The sequence below is a fragment of the Penicillium hordei genome (assembly GCF_028827395.1).
Source record: "Penicillium hordei strain IBT 12815 chromosome Unknown utg000001l_segment0_segment0, whole genome shotgun sequence".
In the NCBI taxonomy this organism is placed as follows: domain Eukaryota; kingdom Fungi; phylum Ascomycota; class Eurotiomycetes; order Eurotiales; family Aspergillaceae; genus Penicillium; species Penicillium hordei.
Window position 1 is genome coordinate 2,709,494 of NW_026623142.1, and position 25,721 is coordinate 2,735,214.

The 25,721-nt window shown below is 49.4% G+C and overlaps 6 protein-coding genes across 6 annotated transcripts; all 6 read left to right on the forward strand.

The window, feature by feature from the left end:
- Positions 1 to 5,741: 5,741 nt before the first annotated feature.
- Positions 5,742 to 7,502, forward strand: sebA (putative C2H2 transcription factor (Seb1); the record flags this gene model as incomplete). Its single annotated transcript, XM_056892077.1, has 2 exons — positions 5,742 to 6,282; positions 6,361 to 7,502. The coding sequence occupies 2 exons, from the start codon at positions 5,742 to 5,744 to the stop codon at positions 7,500 to 7,502; spliced, it is 1,683 nt and encodes a 560-aa protein (XP_056757072.1).
- A 1,113-nt stretch (positions 7,503 to 8,615) lies between these two features.
- Positions 8,616 to 10,919, forward strand: N7537_001020 (diphthine--ammonia ligase family protein; the record flags this gene model as incomplete). The annotated part of the gene is made up of 1 exon (XM_056892078.1): positions 8,616 to 10,919. The coding sequence occupies one exon, from the start codon at positions 8,616 to 8,618 to the stop codon at positions 10,917 to 10,919; it is 2,304 nt and encodes a 767-aa protein (XP_056757073.1).
- A 334-nt stretch (positions 10,920 to 11,253) lies between these two features.
- Positions 11,254 to 14,013, forward strand: N7537_001021 (putative phosphatidate cytidylyltransferase; the record flags this gene model as incomplete). The annotated part of the gene is made up of 2 exons (XM_056892079.1): positions 11,254 to 11,809; positions 11,867 to 14,013. 2 exons carry the CDS (start codon positions 11,254 to 11,256, stop codon positions 14,011 to 14,013), a joined length of 2,703 nt encoding a protein of 900 aa, XP_056757074.1.
- A 1,316-nt stretch (positions 14,014 to 15,329) lies between these two features.
- atg1 (serine/threonine protein kinase ATG1) lies at positions 15,330 to 18,365 on the forward strand (the record flags this gene model as incomplete). The annotated part of the gene is made up of 3 exons (XM_056892080.1): positions 15,330 to 15,489; positions 15,552 to 18,144; positions 18,202 to 18,365. The coding sequence occupies exons 1-3, from the start codon at positions 15,364 to 15,366 to the stop codon at positions 18,363 to 18,365; spliced, it is 2,883 nt and encodes a 960-aa protein (XP_056757075.1). The 5' UTR covers positions 15,330 to 15,363.
- A 1,569-nt stretch (positions 18,366 to 19,934) lies between these two features.
- N7537_001023 (high affinity methionine permease) lies at positions 19,935 to 21,857 on the forward strand (the record flags this gene model as incomplete). Its single annotated transcript, XM_056892081.1, has 6 exons — positions 19,935 to 20,046; positions 20,109 to 20,340; positions 20,407 to 20,857; positions 20,916 to 21,180; positions 21,243 to 21,405; positions 21,458 to 21,857. 6 exons carry the CDS (start codon positions 19,935 to 19,937, stop codon positions 21,855 to 21,857), a joined length of 1,623 nt encoding a protein of 540 aa, XP_056757076.1.
- Positions 21,858 to 22,380: 523 nt separating this feature from the next.
- Positions 22,381 to 25,512, forward strand: N7537_001024 (M1 family metallopeptidase). The gene is made up of 3 exons (XM_056892082.1): positions 22,381 to 22,822; positions 22,879 to 25,249; positions 25,335 to 25,512. Exons 1-3 carry the CDS (start codon positions 22,491 to 22,493, stop codon positions 25,458 to 25,460), a joined length of 2,829 nt encoding a protein of 942 aa, XP_056757077.1. The 5' UTR covers positions 22,381 to 22,490; the 3' UTR covers positions 25,461 to 25,512.
- Positions 25,513 to 25,721: the final 209 nt, after the last annotated feature.

Genomic DNA, 25,721 nt, shown 5'->3' on the forward strand with positions numbered 1-25,721 from the left:
GAGATATTGAGGTATTAATGGCTAATTAATTTTGCATTTGGGTAATATTAGCAATTTCCATTCCTCACTTTCTCTTCTAACGATCTCCGAGCCATTCCAGCAAATTGCCCTAACAGGCCATCTTGAGGCCAGTGCTCTCACAGAACGGGAAGGAAGTCCAGAAGAGAGGCACACCGCGAAGTACAAAAGTATAGGCTCCGCTAAAAATGTGACCATCGACAATAATCCCATGCCCAAAAAAGTATCCATTCTCGAAACTCCAAACTGGGTCCCAAAAAAGACAAAGTAGCCAAGAGAGCTAAGAGCACCGGCGCACACTAGCGCCAACAGCAGCCTCAAAAAACGCGTGTTCACTACCCGTTCTGCCCAGCTACTGTGATTTGGACTTGTGTTTCAGATTTTAGCCTTGTCAAATGTGCGGATACGCCCGCCAAGGTATATCCTATATCCAGACATAATTAATTGCGAATCTAAAACAAGAAAATCCCTATAGTCCAAGTGAACCCACCATGTACTCCGTAGGTAAGGACATTTCTCTCCCCCCGCAAGTCCATCCTAGAGATCTGCGTACGTCACAAAGTCTCACTATTTTTTCGAACACTTTCCATCGTGGCCATTGCCATCGGCTTTAGCTTCTTTTTTTCATAGGTCCATGCACTACGGCTCAATTCATTCGCCAATTTTTTTAGGCGTCCGCATGTGGCCAATGGTGATAATCCGGGGTCCTTGCGTGATGGGAATGAATCTGAATTGGGAACTGGAATTGGAATGGCTCCTGCCCACTTTATATTGCTTGTAATTACAAGCGCTCCGAGGCTGGTACCCGCGCTGGTTTCGGACTGCAATAGCCCTACTCCGTAGCGGTAGAGATATGCGAGCGACATAGTCGGTCTGGATGGCTGGGTTTGTCCATTATCGGCCTTCCGAGATGCGGATAGTATCTTTGAACAAAAGCTTTTTTTTTTTTCCAATTTTTTTTAGCAATGGCATGATTGATACGGAGTACAAATCTTTCAAATATTTACTTAACAACCCACAACGTACGATGTACTGATATGTTGTTTATGACACGGCGTACGGAATACTGAGTGGTGCACTCCACATAGTAAATTTTTTTTTTTTCCCTTTATCTGAAGCCTCGGTGGTCCCATGTGAATGGTCTCGAATGACCCTGGTCGATGGCGAACTAATCCCTGCAAGTCTTCCGCTAAGAGCCGTTGACAGAAACGCAAGCGCAGAACAGAGGGCCGTGAATTCCTTGCGGATCTGCTATCCACATCTCTTTGACATTTTCGCGAAATATTAAGTCTCATATCGTCTGATGTATCCAAACCCACCCCGAATCCTTGTGGCGTTGACAGGTGCGTTTGCGCCATTCTAATATCTTTGCCTTGTGGATTGCAAATAGCAAAATTGTGGGTTTGGATGTGTAAAATATGTGCGGTGAATCCTTGGTGGACCAGAACGTTTTGCTTAAACCCACTGATGCATGGGAGATCCCAACGGTACATTGACTCCCGTACCTATCGCGAGACGCAAATCTGAGCTCTTACTGCGGGCTCCTTCGGTCTCGACCCCCGGGGAAAACTAATTTCATGCCATGCATATATCTCGTCCGGGGTTAACCATGATAGACTGGTCAACTTTTGTTGACAGGCCTTAAAATTGGATACAGGCATGACCGCCAAACGGTTGCGCGCATCGTGGACGGGAGAGCTCTCACAGACATCCCCATAGTTAACTGCCAGCAGCCGAGCATGATTCGTCGGGGAACTGGGAAGATGCTCACGTCCTAGGCCAGGCACAGTTTTTCTTCTTTTTCTTTTTTAAATCGCACGGTCAATTCTGTGATCATTGCTAGTCCATTGAATTGGTATTGGCATTAGTGGTACTCTGTATGTTGTAGGTCAACTTTAATCAATTTGCCTCTTTGTTTTTGCTTTTTTCTCTTTCGATTAAGAAGAGTTGCACACCGCAAATCATACTCTGTCCACTTCATCCACTCCGGTCTCCATTCGAGGGCCACTGGGGGGTCCGGATTCCCTGGAGGACTTTCCGCGGCCTTTAGTTGGAAACTAGGCACTGCCCGCCCGCTCATCTCCATGTTCTCCACTCTTGCTAAGAGTTGGTGTCAAGGCTAGAAGGGCCGTTGATAGAAGTGATTTGGAAGTAGCTTGTTTTATCCCGTGTGAAGTCGTTAATTTTTTTTTAATTTCGGGACTTTTCTCGGTCAAAACTCTTTAATAGGGTCCTGAACTTGGAGCTATTGGAGCTGTTGGAGCTCTGGATTAATTCTGGACGATCAAGAAAAGGTGGACTTCAATTCAATAGTGCCTATCTTTTGGCTTCCGGCTTCTTTCTACTTCCCCCCTCCCCCTTTGTTCCGCAAGCATTGGTAACGAGCCCGTGGGCTTCGCAAAAGCCAAAAAAAAAGGTCGATTCGTCTGTGCGACAACGTTGGCGGGAAGGATTTCGATCATCGTAAAGTAAATGCATAGGGCGAAATTTCGAGATGCTATGTTAGTAAGCCAATGAAATACAATATTTGGGTGACGCAAACAAGGTATTCCCAAGTGTAATTAGCTTCAAGATTAGAAAGTGGACATTTGGATTTCTCGAAGAAGGACCTGACAGCCTTCCATGCATAACCCTTTCCAAATCCGCGGGAATTATCTAAACCCAGCAGGGAAACACTCGAGGCCCGGAGAACCGGGTATTTCTAGTGTCTGTACGAGGTGGGAGGACTTAACGGTGGGCTATCTTCGTTTCGTAGGGTGGAATGGTAATGAATATCTATCAGTGACTCTCCCCAATTTCCCCAAGTCCACATTGGCGTGGTTTATATGCTTTTCATTGGTAGCGAATAAAGACAAGTCTCCACTGGCGCCGACGCTTTGTCTGCGAACGGATTAGTAGCCAATTGGAGGGGCACGCTATCTTTAGAACCGACCAATTACGGCCAATTACGCTGGGGAGACTCCGGGCGGATATTCATTAAATACTCCGTACGGATACCGGGATATCACTTTTTGATTTTCGGTCTGGACTTGAGAGGAAAAGAAAAAGGGACCTTGGAGATAATAATTCCCGGGATTTGGAAGATTAGCAAGAATATTGGTCCATTTGTAATGTACAAAGTATCGTGCTATGAGAGGTAAGAATAGAACTGGATCTTGCTTGCGTGGCCACTGTATGTCATTGGGCTGAGTCGATATGTCGGATTATGCATCTGCTTATGTTTCCAAGTTTCCAACATTGGGATGAGATCGGTCACAGACAACACATGCCTTGCCATTGTAATAATGACGCCCGTGTACTCCATGCGCTGACATATACTAAGCGCACTCTCCCCCGGATCTACAGGTCAGGTCAGTGAGACAAAACGCGCTATCACATCGCCCTGCAATCGGAACACATCACTTAGCGACCATGGCTAGACCCTTAAACCCAATAAGATGATGCATCACAGGTGAGACCTATTAACAAGTGTATCACACATACTCGAATTTGGGCCACAGAATATGAGCACCAATATTAGTTTCTTACTATGTCCCCGATCATACTTTTTTGGATAGTCTGGGGGGCAGCCCAATCAATGGATTTAAGAGCAACCGGGACCACTCTATCCGGTACAGAATACGGAGGTAAACCCTCGATGATTTGAGCTTCAAAGGAAACTGCATCTGAGCCTTGCCTTTTACTGAGAGCCAAGCACCCAATAAGCATGTTTTATGTAGCTGCCTGTGTGATTTTGCCCACCCCCACAGCTGGTTCCTGCAGTAGACCGCACAAATGAACTGGAATTTCACCTTTTTTGGGCTTGCATGTTGTGTAGTAATAATGTAATAATGGGGGGGGGGGGGGTTCTTGGGCTTTGACGTTTTGTTCTGCCCTAGATATTATTGAATTCTGATGCCATCGACGTGTACAATATGAGATTTGTTTGCATGGGCCATGGCATAGCCCTTGCAGCGATCGGGAAGAAACGCGTTTTGTTTACAACATACTTTGTACAATATAAGGACCCATGTGGCAAACTACGTACATATGAACCTGCAAGCTGAGAACCACGAACGTTATACTCCATATGACCTTTAATATGAGCTTGAGACCAATTGATGGGATTTAACACCACTTTTCTGTTCCTCGGTGATGGGCGCACCAAGGAATGGTTTGGTGCATATGAAATTGGCCAGGTAGTAAAGTACATACATAGTAAGCACTGTACAGCCAATGCCGACCGTTTCACGATCGAAGCCAAATGGTTGCACGGTGGTCGCCACCGTTGATAGCCTGATCGGCAAGTGAGCGACTTTGGATGTGCAGCCCAATCTGGCAACTGATTGGCGGCCCGCCCCTGGGTCTTAAGTTTCCACCTGTTGATCTTTATGCCGTTTGGAAAGAAAAATGGTATTATTTTATCCAGGAATTTTAGCCAAAATAATAAGAAGCTTTACAAAGGTATCTAGGGTACTCCGGGGGTACTTGGTACACGGTACCGGACGGGATGCGTGGGCCCTAATTCTTCCGAGCTATTGGTCCTCCAAAAAGCAACAAAGGGACGACTTTCTGGGCTAATGCCCTCTTATTTGTCCGACATTGCGTTGATAAGACTAATTGAGCAAGTGATTGCCGCTGTCACCATCACATAGTCCAATGGTCGTGCACCTCGTGGCCACACCTCAATTTTTAGATCAGGCCTCGGACCATGTCCATTTTTCCCAAAATCTTATGAGAAGTGAGAAGTGAGACGTGAGACGTGAGTTCCAAGGTCACAATGTAAACAAGTTTTTTTTCTTTTTTCTTTTTCTTTTCAAATGCCAATGTTATGGTTATAATAGTAGTACATATCCAGGTCCATGTTCAGGTTGTATAACGCCATACTACTTTTGGGAGGGTGACCGAGAAAACGAGGTACATACTTTTTTGGGATCAGGTATTTATGTATAATAAAATAATAAAATAAATATAATATATAAAAACATAAAAATATAAAAATCATTTAACTCAATGTTCCTATGTCTCCACTAACTGAGGTCACTCACTAAACTCCTCCTCAATCAATGCGATTGGTCTCTTCTGACGGGATTGAGCACTTGATGTGCAGTGTCTTTCCCAATCCCGCCCCGGACTGGGATACCCATAATTTCCATCTATTCGATTATTCTAATTATTTCTATTATTTCTATTTCTATTTAATCATAATTCTTGAGACAAAAATTAAAATAAATAAAAAAGCACCCGGTTCCTGGCCCACACCTAAACTAGTGACCCGGCAAGTAGAAAATAGTAGCAGATCACTCATTTATTCACTGCAACCTGCTATCTTTCCCTCAATTGTTCCTCTTTCTCTCTCTTTTTTATTTTATTTTCCCCGCTGTCTATTTTTCTTATACTCACACTCTCTCTAACTATTTTTTTTTTTGTTCGACTATTTTGGGTTTGGGGTTATCCTATTGGATTTATTTGGGATCCTCTCTTCTATCACTCTCCTTCCTCAAGTACTTCGTCTCCCGGTTCCCAGAACCTGTCCTTCCTTTTTCGACAACACTCATTCACCGTCACCTATACACACCTAATTGCTTAGTCCATTCATTCATTCGGACTCGAATCAACTATAATCCTATTAATATACAACGGGAAACTTTCAATTGGACTCCAAATCCCGCACAAGTATGTATATCAATCTGTATACATCGCTTGTTTGGTTCTAACCCATGGCATATACAGCACAACTCACAATGGACTCAACATATACCATGGCACCAACTTCGGTACAAGGACAGCCCTTCGCATACTATTCTGACTCACCAAGACAGCAAGGTCACTACCAGTCAGATATCCCATACTACAACCAAATGCCGTATGGCCAAGAGCAACCGCTCTACTCCCCCCAGCCCATGATGAACATGCACCAGATGGCCACCACCAATGCCTTCCGAGGAGCTACCATGAACTTGACACCAATTGCCTCTCCTCAGCCCTCACAAATGAAGCCCACCATCATTGTGCAGCAAGGCTCTCCTGGCTTGATGCCCTTGGACACTCGCTTTATCGGTCACGATTTGTATTCGTTCCCCTCGACTCCTCCGCTGTCCGCCTCGGGAAGCACTATCAGCAGCCCTCCATCTGCCCATGGTGCGCTACCCACCCCGATTCATGATACCTTCTTCACCTTCGACAAGGTGGAAGGTGTCAAGGAGGGCTGCGAGACCGATGTTCACCAGGAAATCCTGGCCACCCCAGAGTGGGCGCGTTCCGATTCGCCTCCGATGACGCCTGGTAAGTTTTATAGATCACACTTTGATAAAAAAATTGTGGATATTGGGAAGCAAGGGCGAAAGGCTAATTACCATGCAGTTTTCATCCACCCCCCTTCTCTTACTCACATCCACGGCTCAGACCTTCTGTCTGCAACCTCCTGCCCCTCGCTTTCCCCCTCCCCCTCACCCGTGCCCACCGACATTCTTGCCTCCCAAACTCTTGGGTCTAGCCAATCTTTCTGCGATCCCCGCCAGCTCACCGTTGAGCCCTGTGTCAATGTTCACGCACAGGATCTGCCTCCTCTACCCAATCTCTCATGCGAGGAGGAGGAACCTCGCGCCGTTGTTGGCAGTGCGTCTGTGACCCTCCCTGTCAACGAGAACCCATCTCCTTCTTTCAGCTCCTCGACCCAGGACCCTCTGAGCTCGCTGCCGACTTTTGACAGCTTCTCAGATCTCGATTCTGATGATGAGTTGAACCGCCTGGTGGAGTTCCACCCTGCCGCCAATGCCGTCTACATGGGTGGCAAGCGTCAGCGGATGCACGTCTACCCTGTAGAAGATGATGGATTCCTGAGCGAGCACAGCCTTGAAGACACAGATGACTCCGAGACTTTCATGCACAACGGTTTGCCATCCTTCGAGTGGACCCAGACGGCCCAGCCTCACACTGAAAGTGAGGAGGAACCTATCGAGGAGCCCAAGACCAAGAAACGTAGCAACCGCAAGTCCCGAAAGATGGCCGAAGAAGAGGCTGAAGCAAAGGCGCTGGCCGCCTGCGAGTCCTCTGGCGACTGCTGCTCTGATGACGGATCAGTTGATGACTCAGAGTCTGCTCCCATCTCGGTCAACCGCCGGGGTCGCAAGCAATCTTTGACTGAGGATCCCTCTAAGACCTTCGTTTGCACTCTATGCTCCCGTCGCTTCCGTCGTCAGGAACACCTTAAGCGCCACTACCGCTCTCTCCACACTCAGGACAAGCCGTTCGAGTGCAACGAGTGTGGCAAGAAGTTCTCCCGCAGTGACAACCTCGCTCAGCACGCCCGCACCCACGGTGGTGGCTCCATTGTCATGGGAGTCCTGGATGCAAGCGATGCTGGTTCTGTCTCATTCGATGATCAACATGACGCTGGCGCCCTTGGCCAAGTCATGTACGAGGCTGCCCGGTCGACTGATGTCACCGGTACTCCCTCCGTGGATCGCCGAGCGGCGAAGAAGCGCAAGCGTGACTTGTCCTAAGGGACTTTGCGTTTCATGATTTTTCTTTTACGAGACCAGGAGACTTCCTACTGCATATATAATACATACATTCTTCGGTCGGAGCCTTTCATTGGAAGCTCGACCACATTGGTCTTGATTGGGTTTGGCGTCCGGGCATTTTATACTGGTGTCGGAAACTGGATCATCGGTGCACAGCAAAATGGGTTCCCTTTTTATTTTCAGCGTTTTGACATCTCGCACGGGGACACATAGGCTGGGATTGCCTTGAATGGTTCTTTTGGTGAAGGCACATGGGCGCAGAAGAGTCCAGGAAGAAGAAAAAAAAAAAAAAAAAAAAGACATATAAAGCGAATGACAGCAACTTGTCTTTGGCAAGTGCTGGGTGAAATTATTTCCTTTGTGACCTTGTTTTACTCTTTTTTTTTCCTTTTTTTCCTTCTGTTTCACTTGTTTTCTCCAATCTCTCCTGGACCAGCACATTCGGCGTGAGCAATGTGCCTCATAATTTGAACCATCGGTTTTCCCTTCGTGTACTCCCTGTTTCGCTTCTTGTGACTTTTTTTACCTTCTTTTTTTTTTACCTCTTCTACCGTTTCGTTTATGCTTGTTTCTGTCTATTCGATGTAATATTTTTGTTGCCTTTTTTTTGCTTTTTATCCCCTTCATTGTGCTGGTCACATTCGTGTATAAGTTAATTGACCTCCATTTTTCCTCCCCATCACTCCATACCCCCTTCTTGTATTGCATTGCCCCTTTGTGTTGGTTCCAGGTCACATCTCTAGATTTTGATTTACATGCATCAAATTACAAGCATAATCTTTACTACACTCTTTCCTGGTATACCTGATAAGCATGGTAAAAGTAGAGGAACTGTAGAGTTAGGGCTTTTGGCCGTCTAGTGATTTAGACTTCCACTCAACTCAATAAGAAATGTCATGCAGCAAGTACTAGAATGATTTGGATATCCCGTGATCTCATGATCTTATCGCTCTATCGATTACCGATAACCTTGGAAACTTGCCTGGGCAAAGGTGGGGACGGCGAAAAGTACCCCCCCATCACCCGCACCCAACGTCCAACAATTCTGCGAAAAAGAGACCTTGGACTCCCAGACCTGGGCGAACAGTTGTCATGTCTGCAACACAACCTTCAGCCCCGGGGCTCAATGTGATTGCCCTAATATCCGGCGGAAAAGACTCCCTCTACTCGATCCTCCACTGCATCCGCAACGGCCACAAAGTGGTCGCGTTAGCCAACCTCTACCCAGAACCACAGAACAAACCCCCAAGCACAAATCCACACCAACCAAAATATGACGAAGAAGAAGACATCGACAGTTTCATGTACCAAACAATCGGTCACAGCATAATCCCTCTTTACGAAACAGCCCTCCAAATCCCTCTCTACCGCCAACCCATCACAGGCGGCGCAGTCGATACAGACCGCATCTACGGAACTAAAACGTCCACTAAAACATCCGACAAAGACGAGACGGAATCCCTCGTCCCGCTCCTCAACCGCATAAAACAAGCCCACCCAGAAGCAAACGCTATCTCTGCAGGCGCCATCTTATCTACATACCAGCGCACGCGAATCGAAAGCGTCGCTAACCGCCTGGGTCTTGTACCCCTCGCTTGGCTATGGATGTATCCATCTCTCCCCGCCCCCGCGGCTAGATCGGCCGATACTTTGGCAATACGCCAGGCGGGGCTCTTGGAGGATATGGCGGCTGCCAGATGTGATGCGCGCATTCTCAAGGTCGCCTCCGGCGGCCTGGACGAGGGCTTCCTGTGGGAGAATGTGTCTGGAGCTGGGAGTGGTGGCCGCATGATGCGAAGGTATCTTGTTAAGGCTATGAGTCGGTTTGCGGCCGCGGAAGATATTCGTGGTGCGGTGTTGGGTGAGGGTGGGGAGTATGAGACGCTTGCGCTGAATGGACCTGGTTTCTTATGGAAGCAGAGGATTGAGGTTGGTAGTCGGGAGGAGAAGGTTGGGGAGGGGGGTGTTGCGTTTGTTAGGTTGAGGGGCGCTAGGTGTACGGTCAAGAGTATGTGGGAGATTGACGATGGGATTACGCCGAGTGATGTTAGGAGACCCGGGCTGTTAGATGAAGTTTTCGAGGGTGTGTTGGGTTCTGCATTGGATGTTTCTAGATCGCTTGACGATTCGAAATCGCAGGCGATGACGAGTACTGCTCGGTCACCGGATTGGCCGGTTTGTGAGCCGGTGCATCGGCTGTTTGGCTCTACGTGGACTATTTCGAATATTGTTGCGCCTGAGGCTGGTCCTGGCGCAGGGGCGCAGATGAGAGGGATTGCAGACAAGGTGGAAAAAGTGTTCAAGTCCTTTGCCCACCCCAGGTCCGGTTCTCGATCAACAGACGACATTGTTTTCGCTACGGTGCTACTCAATTCAATGGCCGACTTTGGATCAATGAATGATATCTACGTCTCGCTATTCAAAAAACCAAATCCTCCCGCGCGTGTTACAGTGGCATGCGGAGACCGTCTCCCGTCTAACGTCAAGGTGATGGTCACATTCGTGGTTGACCTGGGTGCGAGGGATCGGCGCCAGGGCCTGCATGTTCAATCCAGGTCATACTGGGCTCCGGCAAATATTGGACCATATTCCCAGGCGTTGTCAGTTCCGATGCAGAATTCTAGCAGACTCGTCTACATTGCTGGCCAGATCCCTCTGGATCCTGGTTCTATGAACTTGGCGCAAGTGGAGGGGTCAGCTTCATGGGTTGAAAACTACCGTCTTCGAGCTGTACTGGCCCTTCAGCATCTCTGGAGAATTGGTGAAGCCATGCAGGTAAATTGGTGGCTCGGTGCGGTGGCCTTCTTGGCTCGTGGAGAACACGCTAATACCCAGGCGCAAGTGGCATGGCGCCTCTGGGAAAGAATGCATGCTTTGCCTGACAATGAAGACGAGGATGATGACGATGGCCCTCAGCTTGATGCATGGGATATCAAATATGGTCGCCGCACAGAGGAGCTGACCGATGCCCTTGTGCCCAGTCTGCCCAAGTTTACTGTTCTTGTTGAGTCTCACACATCCATTCCACCATTCTTGGCTGTCCAAGTGGACGAACTGCCACGAGGAAGTGATATTGAATGGCAAGGGCTGGGAGGCCGATGTGAGCAGGTCAAGCTGGACATTAAAGGAGGGACATCTGCCACTACCATGGACACTCAATACAAGTATATCAATATCGAGATCGACGCGGGTTCGTCGGACGATACATTGAAACAAATATTGAGATCAGTGAAAGAGGCTCACTGTCGAGATTCCACACTGTCTCAGGCTGTGTTATACATTACACACTCAGTGCCTGAAGCCTTGTGGCCAGGACAGGTTGTGCCATGCAGATCAATTTGGGGGCGAGAAGGACGAAGGTTGAGTGCAGGTGTGGTCCTACAGCAGCTTAGTTAGGAACTATTTAACAAAGAATAAAGCCACTCGATTTGACCAAAGATCAAAAGAAATAATATTTAGAGATCAGAGATCGTTGAATGTCGATGTCCTACCCCGTACATCGATGTACGGCGCACTGTCCGCTCGCATGTGATAGGCAAAATCCCTTCCGCATTCAGGAAAGATAACATGTCATTCTCCCTCTGCCACGTTCTCAATATTTTCGATATCGAACCTAAACGGGACTAAATCGTTAGGTATTCTCTCCCTGGGGGTTCTCATATCCTCCCCATACACTCAACATCACTATCCCACCGCGACATGACGTACTCATCGACATAAGCATGGCGCCATGAGTTCGCCGTGGAAAGAAGAACAAGAAGCGGCGCCTCGCACCAGTACGTCTCTGAGCCTCGAAGCGTTTGCCGAAGACCTCCGATTATTCAATCGCTCCCCCCATCCATACCACAGAAGCCGACGCCTCGGATCACGCACTCCCTCCGAACACGGTGACCGTCTCCAACCGCTCTCCTCCTACCCAAGGTCCTCACGAACAACCAGCGACAGTGGCACAGAGGCAGACGATGAAAGCACCGGTATCCTAAGGGGATTACCTGCCCCGCCGCTTCGTCCTCGAAAAGGCCTACGACTTGGTCCCGCTGACCTCGATGACTGGCTGCCGAGCTTGCAACCGTGGCCGTCATTTGTGCGGCCTATGTTGCGGACATCGCGGCGGAGCTCGGAGGAGGAACTCGAGGAAGAAGCCTTTGAGGAGAGATTGAGGTTCAGGCGTCAGAGACGGGTGGAGGTCCTCCGGCGGTTGTTGGAGGCTGCGCTTCTGCTATCTGTAGGTGGTGTTGTCTTGTATCAAGGCGGGGCACGCTCTTTAGCCTGGGAATGGCGGAAGGGTATGTGTGAAACTGATCTCTCTACCAGGAAAATGGAATGCGCTAATTGTTTTGCAGAAATTACTGCTCATGGCCTCGTGGTCTTGGGTCTCTATGCCGCCTATCCGCTCGTTGTTCGTGCATCACAGGGCCGAAGCTGGCGCATCTGGCGCATCTGGTCTACGAAACGGACATACTTCTCAATACCCTCGAGCTTCGATCCGGCTCCCCTTCTCTATCCAATCCTTATTCCGATCTTCGTTTCGTTGTCGTTGTCCAACCATATCCCACCACTTATCATGCCTAATATCATCCTCAGCCTATCCTCTTTACCAACGCCTGTTATACCATTCCAGAACCGGACCAATGGATTCAATACCCTCCATTGGATGATTTCTATGATTCCCATTCTCGTTGCCGAGCATTTCTCCTTGGACCATACAGTGCCCAAACCTTTGACGCTCCGCGGGCTCGACGCGGAGTCTCTAATACTTCTTTTCCCTTTGCATCAAGCGTTGATACCCACTTTAGACTTTTTGTTGACGACCAGTATTCTTCCCGCTGAGCTGCAGCTTTTGACAACTGCTTTGATCAATTTGTACTTGTTTGCGGCCTCTCCCCAGATGGAGATACTCAAAGCCTTGTTATGGCTTGGTGGCATGTGTTTGTTTGCCTCTTGTCGACATATACTGCGTTGGGAGGTTTCCTTGGCTAGAATCCCCAGCTGGAAATTCCGTCGTGCCCCGCATGGCTCGCGATCTCCCCGCAAATTCTTGAATATGATTGACCATCGACTTTGCGAGAAGTTGAGTAGAACAGGGCACGTTCCATCGGACGATGCTTCGTCGGACAGTGACGGGCCTAATGGGTTCTCGTTTTCAAGGCCGCACAAGACTAAGACCATGAGGGAGAGTTGCTCGTCCCACCCGCCGGCAGAGCCGGCATCTGCAGTTGACAAGGTCACGACCGAAGAGATTTTCGAACAGCATGCTCGCGTTGTGCATCGACGACGCCATACCATATCTACATTCGATGCAGCTGTTCGAGAGGAACGTGTGCGCACTACCCCTGGTGGTAGACGCAAGAAAATGATGGGTCCTGGTCTGGCCTCCTTCCTCTCGCTCACTTCAGCCCAGGCGCAGGTCCGCAAGTGGTTATTTGCCTTTTACGTCTATGTTTTGTCCCTGATTATCATTCTTGGACCTATCCGAAAGTATGTGGGAGAGCGCGCACTGCAAGGCCAGGATCCGTTTGGCTGGGCTATAGGATACGTGTTGGGAAATTTCCCAAAGATTCGCTTTTGGGTCCTTATGTTGAATCTTGAGTACTGGATTAAACTCCCACCTCGCCCTGATGCAGATATTCTGAGTGCCTCCTGCTTCCTCGGATCGATCGAACATATTCGCCAGGTTACTTTTGGGGCTGCCACCACCCGTCTACTACTCAGTGGCTACTGCGTGTTGGTACTACTGACAGGCCTGGCTATTGTGGTCAAGCTCAGCTCTGTTGCCGAGGTTGATACGCGCCGCAAGATTTTCCACGGCATGATGGTGGTCATGTTCCTTCCCGCTATATTTGTGGATCCAGCCTTCTGCGCCATGGCGCTGGCCTTAGTTCTCTCAATCTTCCTTCTGCTGGATCTGTTCCGCGCGTCTCAACTACCTCCAATTTCGCGCCCACTCACCTATTTCTTGGCTCCGTATGTTGACGGCCGTGATCACCGTGGCCCGGTCATCATCTCACACATCTTCTTGTTAATTGGATGTTCGATACCCCTTTGGTTGTCACTTTCCGATCTTCCTCGGACTGGCCTGGGCCCCTGGGCTGGTTGGGAGATTCCATCACGAGATGTGAGCATGGCCAGCGGAGTTATTTGTGTTGGCATGGGCGACGCGGCTGCATCCCTCGTTGGCCGACGGTACGGTCGCCTGAAATGGTTCTGGGGTGGTGGCAAATCACTTGAAGGCAGCATCGCTTTTGTCGCAGCTGTAACCTGTGGGCTGATCGCGGTTCGTGCCTGGTTGGTGCTCGGTGGCTGGCCGGTGTCTGGGATCGAATCAACGGAAGGCGCAGCTTTCTCCACTCATTTCTGGGCCTGGACTTTGCTCAAGGCGGTTCTGGCGGCAGCCGGAACGAGCGCCACCGAGGCGATCCTTACTGGCTGTAATGACAACGTCGTGGTCCCAGTGGTGCTATGGCTGCTGGTGCGGGGCCTTGGCGTTTGATGTGCCACGTTGGTGTCTAGATGCGCGACTTGTTTGTTTTTAATTTCTTCTCTCCCCCCTTTTTATTCTTTCCTTTTTGTTCGGAGGTTTACGTGTGATTATCTGCCTATCATTTCCCTGCAGCATTTGTATAGTATAGTGGGGTACATAGCCCGAGGATGTATAGATTGACCTCGACTACTCAACTAGAGACCGTTTTTTGGATGCCTATACGGAGTACTAGCGGCGCGTTATTGCATATCTGCCTTGCTTTAGCTTCCCCCCTTTCCTTCAATTCGACCAACCGATGCGCCATGACTGGGAGTCATAGGCTGCAGATAAGCTTCCGTCACCGTACAGTTTCATCGTGTTTTGTGATCAGTCATCCACCTTGCAATCTGGACGTACTTACGGGAAGATGCGAGAATATTGGGGATGTAATAGATAGAAGACCCTTGATAGAGCCTAGACACTAAGTATTTGATCTAACCCCACAGAATACGTCTATTCCTCACACTCAAGTCTCTGGTATCTTGTAACAGGGATACTGGAGATCTTGGTATCTGGTTCTGGTTCTGCCTTGCCGATCTCGGCCTTATCTAATCGATAAGCACATGACATAGATCGCTGCGATTTGGACTTCTTTTTCGCAGGTTTCTGATCCTTTAAATAGGATTGTATCCTGTATTTCTGATAATCTCGATATTTTTTTTATGTTCTCTATCATTTGGCTCTCATCTCTTCTTTTATTTAGATTTCACTATACGTTTTCATCTTATCGAACTCCAGATCATCTCCGCCCTTCTGACCGCCTTACGCGATCATCGCCGCTTGTCACTCGTTATCGTTGGGTCACACCCCCCAATCGTGGAGTACCTTGGGTCTTGGGGCCCTCTTCCCGCTTCCACCATCACATCATCTTGCTCTTTCATGAGGACTGTCATTTCGCCTCCCTAGATCTTTGGTTCTCTCCATATTATTCTCCAGTCTTCAACCCTCCCGCCGTTTTGGCTATTCTGCATCACCACCTCTCACCGCTTTTAAGTGTTTTGGATCAACTTGTGTTTGCTTCGAATACATCATCTACATCGACATCATCTCTTATAATCTACCCGAATTCACCGGTCTCGTTCCACGGCACCCGTTTTCAGTACCTTCCCAGACCCATTCTCCCGGCGGTTCCTCGTCCTTCCAGGCTTCCCGGAGGCAGCGTCATCCTTTCCATAGCTCCCCTGATGGGCCTCTCGACTGGACCGTTTTCATTGCTGCTGCTGAGGTAGTTGTGGTTGCTGGGGTGTGACTGGATTCTTATTTATCCCCCAGCGAGAGCCTATCAGAGACAGAACAGGCATTGGCGTGCCCACCGCCGTTATGGCGTCTCAACATTCGAAGAGATCACGCGAGCCCTCCCGCCCAGAAATGTCTATCGGTCGCTATACGCGGCTCGATGAGATTGGGCGAGGTAGTTTCGCGACGGTCTATCAAGGTATCCATACAGTGAGTTTGTCTTGTCCTCTCATATGTCGAGTGATGGATACTAATCGGTTCCTATCACGCAGAAAACGAAAACCTATGTAGCTATCAAGTCCGTGAACTTGTCCAAGCTTAACAAAAAGCTCAAAGAAAACCTTTCGTCCGAGATCGATATCCTCAAGGGCCTTCAGCACCCACATATCGTGGCCCTGATCGACTGCCATGAGTCAACATCTCACATTCACTTGGTTATGGAATATTGTGCCCTGGGGGATCTGTCGCTATTCATCAAGCGCCGAGATACTCTTGGATCACATAAATACACTCGAGATATGATTGCAAAGTATCCAAATCCACCCGGCGCCTCCCTCAATGAGGTGGTTACCCGGCACTTCCTCAAACAACTGTCAAGCGCACTGAAATTCCTTCGTGACCGAAACCTCATTCATCGAGATATTAAACCACAGAATCTCTTGCTGTGCCCATCACCTTCGTCGTATCGGAGTGGGCATGCCCAGGTGATCCCCTATAAAGGCAGTGATGACTCTTACGAACCCACGACGGGGCTCGAGTCCCTCCCCATGCTCAAAATCGCAGATTTCGGCTTCGCTCGATCTCTACCCGCCACTTCACTTGCAGAGACCCTTTGTGGATCTCCTTTGTACATGGCACCTGAGATTCTTCGGTATGAGAAGTATGATGCCAAGGCCGACTTGTGGTCGGTAGGTACTGTGCTATATGAGATGGTAGTGGGCCGACCTCCGTTCCGGGCTACAAACCACGTCGAGTTGCTACGAAAGATTGAGAAGGGAGAAGACCGAATCCGCTTCCCTGAAGATAACCCCGCATCAGACGACATCAAAAGGCTGATCCGAGGTCTTCTGAAACGGAACCCAGTGGAGCGATTGAACTTCCCCGACTTCTTTAACAACAATGTGATAAATGATCCGATTCCTGGCTTGCTGGCGGATGACGCTCCAGGGCCACCACAATCGCCACGGCCGAGGCAGCTTGTCGCAACGGCCGAAGAATCCCCTTATGATACTGGTCCCGAGGACAAACTTGCATATTCTCCCGGCCAAAGACCTGTTGCAACGCGTCAAAAATCGGGAACGCCGCCGACCGCTACGCACATGCGCCGTGTGGGAAGTGCTGATCGGCCTGCTTCAGGCATTGATAAGGAGCATCAACCGGGAGGTACACCACCTCAACGGCCTGGTCCTGTCAGCCTTGTCACTGCCCCGGGACGCCAGGAGCTCATCGATCGCAACGCAACTACCGTGACCACGGAACGGCAGAGAAATCGGAATACCTACTCTGGCTCTCCCAAAGCGAGTGACTCAACAGCCCGTGCCCAGGAGGCACGGGACCGCGCTGCACAAGAAGTGGCATTTGAGAGAGACTATGTTGTGGTCGAAAAGCGGGCAGTGGAGGTAAACGCCTTTGCAGATGAACTGGCTCATAGCCCGCGTCTTCAAGGCGGGATTTCCCGACCAGGACAAACCGGCGCCGGGAGCCGACGAGCAACGACGCAGGGCATACCTACGGTGTCACCACCTTCTCCGCATGCCAATGCGGCTAAAGCTTTGCAGGTTGTCTCGGGTCGTTCGCGAGCAGATTCCGTACACCAGCGCCAGCATTCCTACGAACGACGTTACGGGCAAAGTCCTACGTCGGCGACCTCGGCAATCTCGAAAGCACTCAACATGGCCAGCGGTCGTCTATTCGGAATGGGCTTCTCTCCTCCCCTTGCCATCACCAAAGGTGGGCGATCTCCGCCTCTGGCCTACAACCCTTTCCCCGCCTACCCTCCTGCACATGCTAGTCTTTTGATCACCGGAGACGGCTCCAAACCCAACGCAACTGTCGACGAAGATTGCAAGGCAGTCCAGGCAATTGAGGAATGTGCTACGCGTAGTGATGTTGTCTTCGGATTTGCCGAGGTTAAATATAAGCAACTTATCCCGCTAGCACCTTCGGCGCCGACTGACCCATCTGCGCGACCTATGGACACAAACATTGAACCAGACTCTGCCAGTTCTGATGATGGCCTGACAGTCGATGCCATTGTTACATTATCCGAGGAAGCTTTGGTACTATACGTCAAGGCTTTGTCTTTGCTTGCAAAGTCAATGGACATCGCTGGAGCTTGGTGGTCGCGCAAGAACCGGGAAGAGATCTATGGGGAGTCTCCTACCAAAGACAGCATGAGCGCAGTGGCCGGTACCCGGATCAACTATGTTGTGCAATGGGTGCGTAGTCGGTTCAATGAGGTTATCGAAAAAGCTGAATTTGTGCGCCTAAAGCTCATTGAGGGACAACGGCGATTACCCCCAGATCACCCTAGCCATCCTGATAACCATTCTATTGGCTCCACCGCTGGCTCAAGCTCAACCGCCGACGTAGTGGTGAGCCCTGGCGTCACAGCAGAGAGGCTGATGTACGACCGTGCACTTGAGATGAGCCGGGCGGCTGCCATCAATGAATTGACCGGCGAAGACCTTGCCAACTGTGAGATCACGTATGTTACTGCGATCCGCATGCTCGAAGCTGTGCTTGAGGACGACGGAATGCGATCCATACCGGGTAGCCATATCGAACGGCAAAGCGGTTCGCAACCTGGTGACAAGGTTATTCTGGACGAGCTGCAGGTGGAGGATCGGCAGGTCGTTGTCAAACGTGAGTGTTATCTGTATTCACCCACCGAAGTCATCCTAAACTCACACATTGATCCAGTCGTATCTAGTATGCGTGGCCGCCTCGCCTCTGTTCGGAAGAAGCTAGCTGTTCTATCCAAGCGATCCTCGGTGCCGACTCCAACGGTGGGCGGTGCAGGCAAGACACCTACGTCCACCATTTCTCCTGTTGTATATTCCACGGGGGTGACACCGCCTAGATGAGTACTTTGTTCCCCAACTTTTTGACCAAAGCTATTGGGATTATTACGAGATTCAATTCAGTAGCGTCATGATATTAGCCTTACAAGTATAAGGTTAACTCACGACGCTAACAATTGACCCTCTTTTTACCCCGCCCTTTTATATAAGGTAACCTCTGGCTAGCTCCAGGGCCATGCTCCTGCCATTTATCTGCCATTTACATCTCTACGGAGACACTAATTTCTTCGTTCATATTTGTTTGTCCGTCTATTTTTCGAGTTCACGTTTTGCCATATATCCTACAGCACGAGACCAGGGGAGTTCTTATTCATGTTATTTCTTACCCTGCCATGTTTTATTCCTCTTTTTGCGGTTTTTTTTTTTTTTCTCTTTTTCTCTCTCTTTTCGTTGGGATTGGCGTTTGACCCGGGGACCCACGGTATACAGATTGGCACTCGAGTTGTTTTTTTTTGGGGTTGGGAACGCCAAGGTCACGGCGTTAGGATGCTCCAAGATTGGATTTGGTGCAGATACGGCCAAATGTATTGTACATAGAGAAATTGAGGAAACTCATTTACATGTTTGATAAACGATAAACAACTTGAAGCTATATTCGATCCACTGAAGCTATATAATATGGAGTAGGGTATCATTCAAGTATCAGATGTGCCCCATCAGGGTTATTTTAGGCTAATCTTGGCAAAGATCTACCAAATGCGAAACGCAAATAACCCTAAAGATGGCGTGCTTGACGATGTGTCATAGTTTCTTGAATTTCTTATTTTGCTTCTTGGCTTTTTCTAGGCACGTTACATTCCCGCAATCATGATATATTTATGAGATTTATATGATCTAAGAAGATTTACAAGATTTCCAAGATTTACCTGACACATGTTGGAGTGCCCTAAACGATTGCCTCAAAAACTTCTGTACTCCATGTTTCAAACATCTTTGCATTTCCCAGCAAATGACTACCAGAATCAGGGACTTATATCGACCATGTTCACGTAATTTTTTCACGGCCCGGCCCCAAGATATATGGATTCTCGGCAGCCCACTGGCCACGCACGGCATGGCCGGTCTCCGAGACTTTCCTTTTCTTTTTCCTTACGTTGTACTTCGTATATTGCGCCATGATGGTTAATGTAGACGACATGAATCATGTGTTGTTGTTATTCCTTTCCAAGACAAATGTATGTCTAATTGGGTTGCCAACTCCTATGGAATGTAACGTTAGAAAATATATTCGGCCTGGCTAGGCGATGGTGCGATAGTAGTGCGATGGCAGCCCGTTGCCTTTCCCAAGGCTTCTGGAATTCTTCCAGACATGTGGGTCAGGTTCTGCAAAATCCACAAACTCTGGTGGGACCTTTGCCTGCATCTGGTGATCGTGGTCTTGCAATTTCATTTCCAAGGTAGTATAAGACATCGCCCAGCCGCAATGACCTATGGCATCAAATTTAGTGCTAGCACCTCATTTTTGTGCCGTTGTTAGCCGTGTTAAATTTTACCATTCGAAAGCTCTGAATACAAATACTCGTCGATCAGTTCCATGTGTGGACAGTAACTCGATCAGTTACAACTCACATAATGGCTGAACAGGTTGATCCCGTTGTTGAGGCTTCTAATAAGTCACCAGTATTTGATACAAAACAAGCGGGAGATGATGGCCTCCGCCGAGCGGATGGTATTTCGGGATTGTGTATGTTTCCCTGGTGAGATTGAGTGGTGGTTGAATGTCATTTCTAACTGTTCCGTTTTCAGACGAAGGAAATGTTTTCGAGGCAACCCCCGAGGACCGTCGTCAGATTGGAATTTTTAGTGCTGCCCTCTTGATCTTTAACCGGGTTATTGGTACGGGTATCTTCGCCACACCGAGTACTATCCTTGCATTGAGCGGTAGTGTCGGTCTCTCATTGTTTATGTGGGTTATCGGCACTGTAATTGCTTTGGCTGGCACAGCAGTATATCTAGAATGGGGAACTGCAATCCCAAGGTTTGTCATCCAATAGGACGAAAGTATCAAAGGCAAGGCATGTCTGACTAACCTCTCGCTGTATAGAAACGGAGGCGAGAAGAATTACCTCGAATATGTTTTCAAAAAGCCCAAGTTCCTGGCCACTGCCATGTTCGCCGCCTATGTCGTGTTACTCGGATGGGCAGCAAGTAACAGCGTCGTCTTTGGTCAATATATCCTCAACGCAGCAGAAATTGAGGTCGGACGATGGAACCAGCGTGGAATTGGCATGGCTTGTCTCACTGCCGCTTTTATTATCCACTCCGTTGCCCTGAAATGGGGCATCCGTCTTCAGAATGCGCTTGGTATCATCAAGTTGATCATCGTCGTGTTCATCATTGTTTCTGGTTGGGTAGCACTCGGTGGCCACACAAAGGCTGAGACGCCGCATAACTTCACCAACGCCTTCGAAGGCACCAAGGGAAGCGGATATGGAATTGTTATGGCGTTGTACAACGTTATTTGGTCCTTCATTGGCTACTCGAATGCCAACTATGTAAGGACACGAAGATATGAGTTGTGTATATTGATCACATTGCTAATTGTATCTATAGGCCCTGAGCGAGACAAAGAACCCAGCCCGCACCTTGAAGATTGCAGCCCCCGTTGCTATCATCTCTGTTGGAATCTTGTATATGTTTGTCAACATCGCCTACTTCGCCGCAGTATCGAAAGAAGAGATGCTCTCGTCTGGCAGCATTGTGGCCGCCGTGTTCTTCAGAAACATGTTTGGCAAACAGGCCGAAAAAGTCATGTCGGTCTTTGTGGCTCTCTCTGCATTTGGTAATGTGTTATCCGTTATCTTCTCACAAGGACGAAGTATGTATTCTCACTTGCACATTCGAACGATTGAACAATATACTAATATGATATCGATGCAGTTGTTCAAGAACTCGGCCGTGAAGGTGTCTTGCCCTTTTCCAAGGTCTGGGCCAGCAACTGGCCTTTCCACTCTCCAGCGGCTGGTCTGCTTGAGCACTATATTGTTTCGGTCATTATTATGCTCGCACCCCCTCCCGGTGATGCATACAACTTCCTCGTCAAGTATGTGATTTCCACAGACACCCGCAAGATCATTACTGACCAATTGTCCCAGCCTCATCTCTTACCCCCTTGCAATTGTCAACTTCTTCGTTGCCGCCGGCCTCGTTCACATCTACCTCACCAAAGAGAAAAATTACCCGAACTGGAAGCCCGGAGTCCGTGCCACCCTACCCGTCACTATCTTCTTCATGCTGTCGAACCTGTACCTCGCAATTGCGCCCTATGTGCCGCCCAGCGAGGGCCAGAACGTGTACGAACAGTTACCATACTATCTGCACTGTGTGGTAGCCCTGGCGCTTTTCGCAGCAGGAGGAATCTACTACATTATCTGGGCGGTGTTGCTACCTCGATTTGGCGGGTATGTGCTCGTCAAGGAGTCCGTCGTGGATGCCGATGGATGGTCTCGCAGTGTGTTTACGAGACTGCCGCAGGCTGAGGCAGTGCACTCTTAGAGATACGGGGTGTGAGATAAAATCGGATTGCTTAATTCTGGATCTTCTTTTACGTACTCGAGAGATAGATTTTGTCATGGTGACTTGGAAGAACTTCCCACCAAACACTACTAGTAATAGGTAATAGGTAATATCGGAATAGATCCATTCATTATTGACTATTTTGGATCACATTACCAACTGCTCTGTCATGTTGTGACATCAGAGTAATGAGCCGCGGTGCTGTATGTTCCAGTCTTCTATGGTAGCCCACCCAAGAGAATCGATTGAAACTGTCATGAGCCCCTCAAACTTGCTGGTATATTGTCTTGCAAGAGAACAGCATAAAAGCCATTTCCAATCAGTTGTCTGTCATATAGAAATTAGACATCCACTGGGTGAAGTTGCGTGTTGAAGAAAAAGGAAAGAAGAAAAAAAAAAAGAACAAAAAAGCGGAAGACCCACTGACATTCACCGCCTTCCCATCTGCCGGACTCTGATCTCATGTTTTTCTTCGTTGACCGTTGTTGTCGAGTCCGTGGTTCAATTGATCTCGCATTTGGTTCTATTTAATTATTTAATACTAATACCTCTTCTATTTCCCCTTCTCTCTCTTCTTTCCTTTTTCTCCCGGTATTCGGGTTCGTGGAGCTGATGCGCCGCTTCTCCACGCGTGTGCTTCTGCAGCAAGCAAAGCCACCGCTTCTTTCCGCCAGATCTCCCCTCCCCCTCTTTGTTTCCGCGCGCTCTCCTCAAGCTTCAGTTCCCAGATCAATTACTCAACGCCGCTCTCCTTCTCCGCTATCACAGACCTCCAAACGATACTGTTCCTACCGCAGAATGTGTAGCTCACGCCGGGACACCTCCGGGTCAACCAACGTCCAAGGACGTGAGGTCCTACCTACAAACGTCAAGCCCCAGCATTATGACTTGACACTGGAGCCCAACTTTGAGAAGTTCACATACGAGGGAACTGTCACCATCGAGTATGTCATTTGTACGTATGGGCATAGTTGCACAAGTCACTAACTTCTACGTCTAGCCTCGATGTGAACGAAGACACCGATTTCGTCACCCTCAATTCCAACGAGATTGAAATCCACAGCGCAGTTGTTTCAGCCAAGGGCTCGGTGGTAGACTCCAAGCCCGAAATTTCTTTCAACAAGGATAACCAGACCGCAACCATCAAGTTCGGCCAGGCCCTCGCTGCGGGGTCAGATGCCCAGTTGAAGCTTACCTTCACTGGTATTCTCAATGATAACATGGCCGGTTTCTACCGGTCATCATACAAGGAGAATGGCGAGACTAAGTACATTGCTTCTTCTCAGATGGAGCCAACGGATGCCCGTCGGGCCTTCCCTTGTTTCGATGAGCCTGCTCTCAAGGCCAAGTTCACCGTGACTTTGGTCGCAGATAAGAGCATGACCTGTTTGAGCAATATGGATGTCGATACTGAGACCGAGATTCAGGGTGGTGCGAAGAAGGCTGTGAAATTCACCACTTCGCCCCTCATGTCCACCTATCTCGTTGCTTTCATTGTTGGAAACCTCAACTACATTGAGACAAAGAACTTCCGGGTTCCGATCCGTGTGTACGCCACCCCAGACCAGGATATTGAGCACGGTCGTTTCTCATTGGAGCTTGCTGCCAAGACTCTTGCCTTCTATGAGAAGGCCTTTGATAATGATTTCCCTCTGCCAAAGATGGACATGGTTGCTGTGCCTGATTTCAGCGCCGGAGCCATGGAGAACTGGGGTCTGATCACATACCGCATTGTCGATGTGTTGCTGGACGAGAAGAACAGTGGCGCGTCCCGAAAGGAGCGCATCGCTGAGACCGTCCAGCACGAGTTGGCTCACCAGTGGTTCGGAAACTTGGTTACCATGGACTTCTGGGATGGACTGTGGCTCAACGAGGGTTTCGCAACCTGGATGTCGTGGTACTCCTGCAACGTCTTCTACCCAGAGTGGAAGGTTTGGCAGACTTACGTTATCGACAACTTGCAGAGTGCTCTTTCGCTCGACTCGTTGCGTAGCAGCCACCCCATTGAGGTGCCCGTCAAGCGTGCCGATGAGATCAACCAGATCTTCGACGCCATTTCTTACTCCAAGGGTTCCTCTGTCCTGCGCATGATCTCCAAGTACCTGGGCGAAGATGTCTTCCTCCAGGGTGTCCGCAACTACATCAAGAAGCACGCCTACGGTAACACCGAGACCGGTGACCTGTGGGCTGCTCTTGGTGATGCTAGCGGAAAGCCCGTGCAGTCGGTCATGGATATCTGGACTAAGAACGTTGGCTTCCCTGTTCTCAGTGTCACGGAGAACAAGGAAAATTCTTCCATTCACGTGAAGCAGAACCGTTTCCTGCGTACCGGTGACGTTCGGCCCGAGGAAGACCAGACCCTCTTCCCTGTCATGCTCGGTCTTCGCACGGAGAAGGGTATCGATGAAGACACCATGCTGACTGAGCGCGAGCGTGACTTCCCCATTCCTGACCTGGACTTCTTCAAGCTTAATGCCGACCACTCTGCCATCTTCCGTACCTCATACAGCCCCGAGCGTCTTAAGAAGCTCGGCCAGGCTGCTCGTGACGGCCGCCTGAGTGTTGAGGACCGTGCCGGTATGATTGCCGACTCGGGTGCCCTGGCTGCCTCTGGCTTCCAGCGCACCTCTGGTATGCTTTCCTTGCTCCAGGGCCTCGATACCGAGTCAGAGTTTGTCGTTTGGAACGAGATCCTGACCCGTGTTGGCACCCTGCGTGCTGCTTGGCTCTTCGAGGATGACAAGACAAAGGACGCCCTTAAGGCCTTCCAGCGCGCGCTTGTTGCCCCTAAGGCCCACGAGATCGGCTGGGAGTTCCCTGAGAATGACGACCACATTCTGCAACAGTTCAAGGCCCTTATGTTCGGCTCTGCCGGTATGGCCGAGGACCCCGTTGTCGTCAAGGCCGCCTTGGACATGTTCGGCCGTTACGCTGCCGGCGACCTCTCCGCCATCCATCCCAACATCCGTGGTAGTGTTTTCACCATTGCCCTGAAGCACGGTGGTCTCAAGGAGTACGAAGTGGTTCTGGACCGTTCACGCAACGCCCCGACTTCGGACGAGAAGACCACCGCTCTGCGCTGTCTCGGTGCCTCTGAGGACCCTGAGCTTATCAAGCGTACTCTTGGCCTTGCCATGAGCGAGGAGGTCAAGAGCCAAGATATTTATATGCCCCTTGGCGGTCTCCGCAGCCACCCAGCTGGTATCGAGGGTCGCTGGAACTGGCTCAAGTCTAACTGGGATGACATCTACAAGCGTCTTCCTCCCGGTCTCGGTATGTTGGGCACTGTTGTCCAGCTCACCACTGCCAGTTTCTGCACCGAGGCGCAGCTGAAGGACGTTGAGGACTTCTTCGCCTCCAAGGACACTAAGGTTAGTTACTCACCAAGACCCTCACCGAAATTCCACCGAGATCCATATTTTTTGTAATATTTACTAATTCGAATCTTTCTCGCAGGGCTTCGACCGTGCCGTTGAGCAGAGCCTTGACGCCATCCGCGCCAAGATCAACTGGCTCAAGCGTGACCGTGACGATGTTGAGCAGTGGTTGAGCAGCAACAGCTATCTCCAGAGCAAGCTGTAAATCTAGATAAAAGTGACTGAATAATGTTCATAGATCTCTTGGATGCACGGGGTTCTTGGTCTTTCAGAGCTTGCAGCTTGAACTTTCCTTCGACTGCACATTATTTTTACGGTCATCTACAGAAAGTGCACGGGATGTGCTTCTTTGAGCTAAAATCATACTCTACTCAATTATTCAATATCTTGTTGAGTAAGTGCTTGTATTGACTAGGGCTAGATTGATAGGTATCTGCCCTGATTACAATAACTACATAACTACATG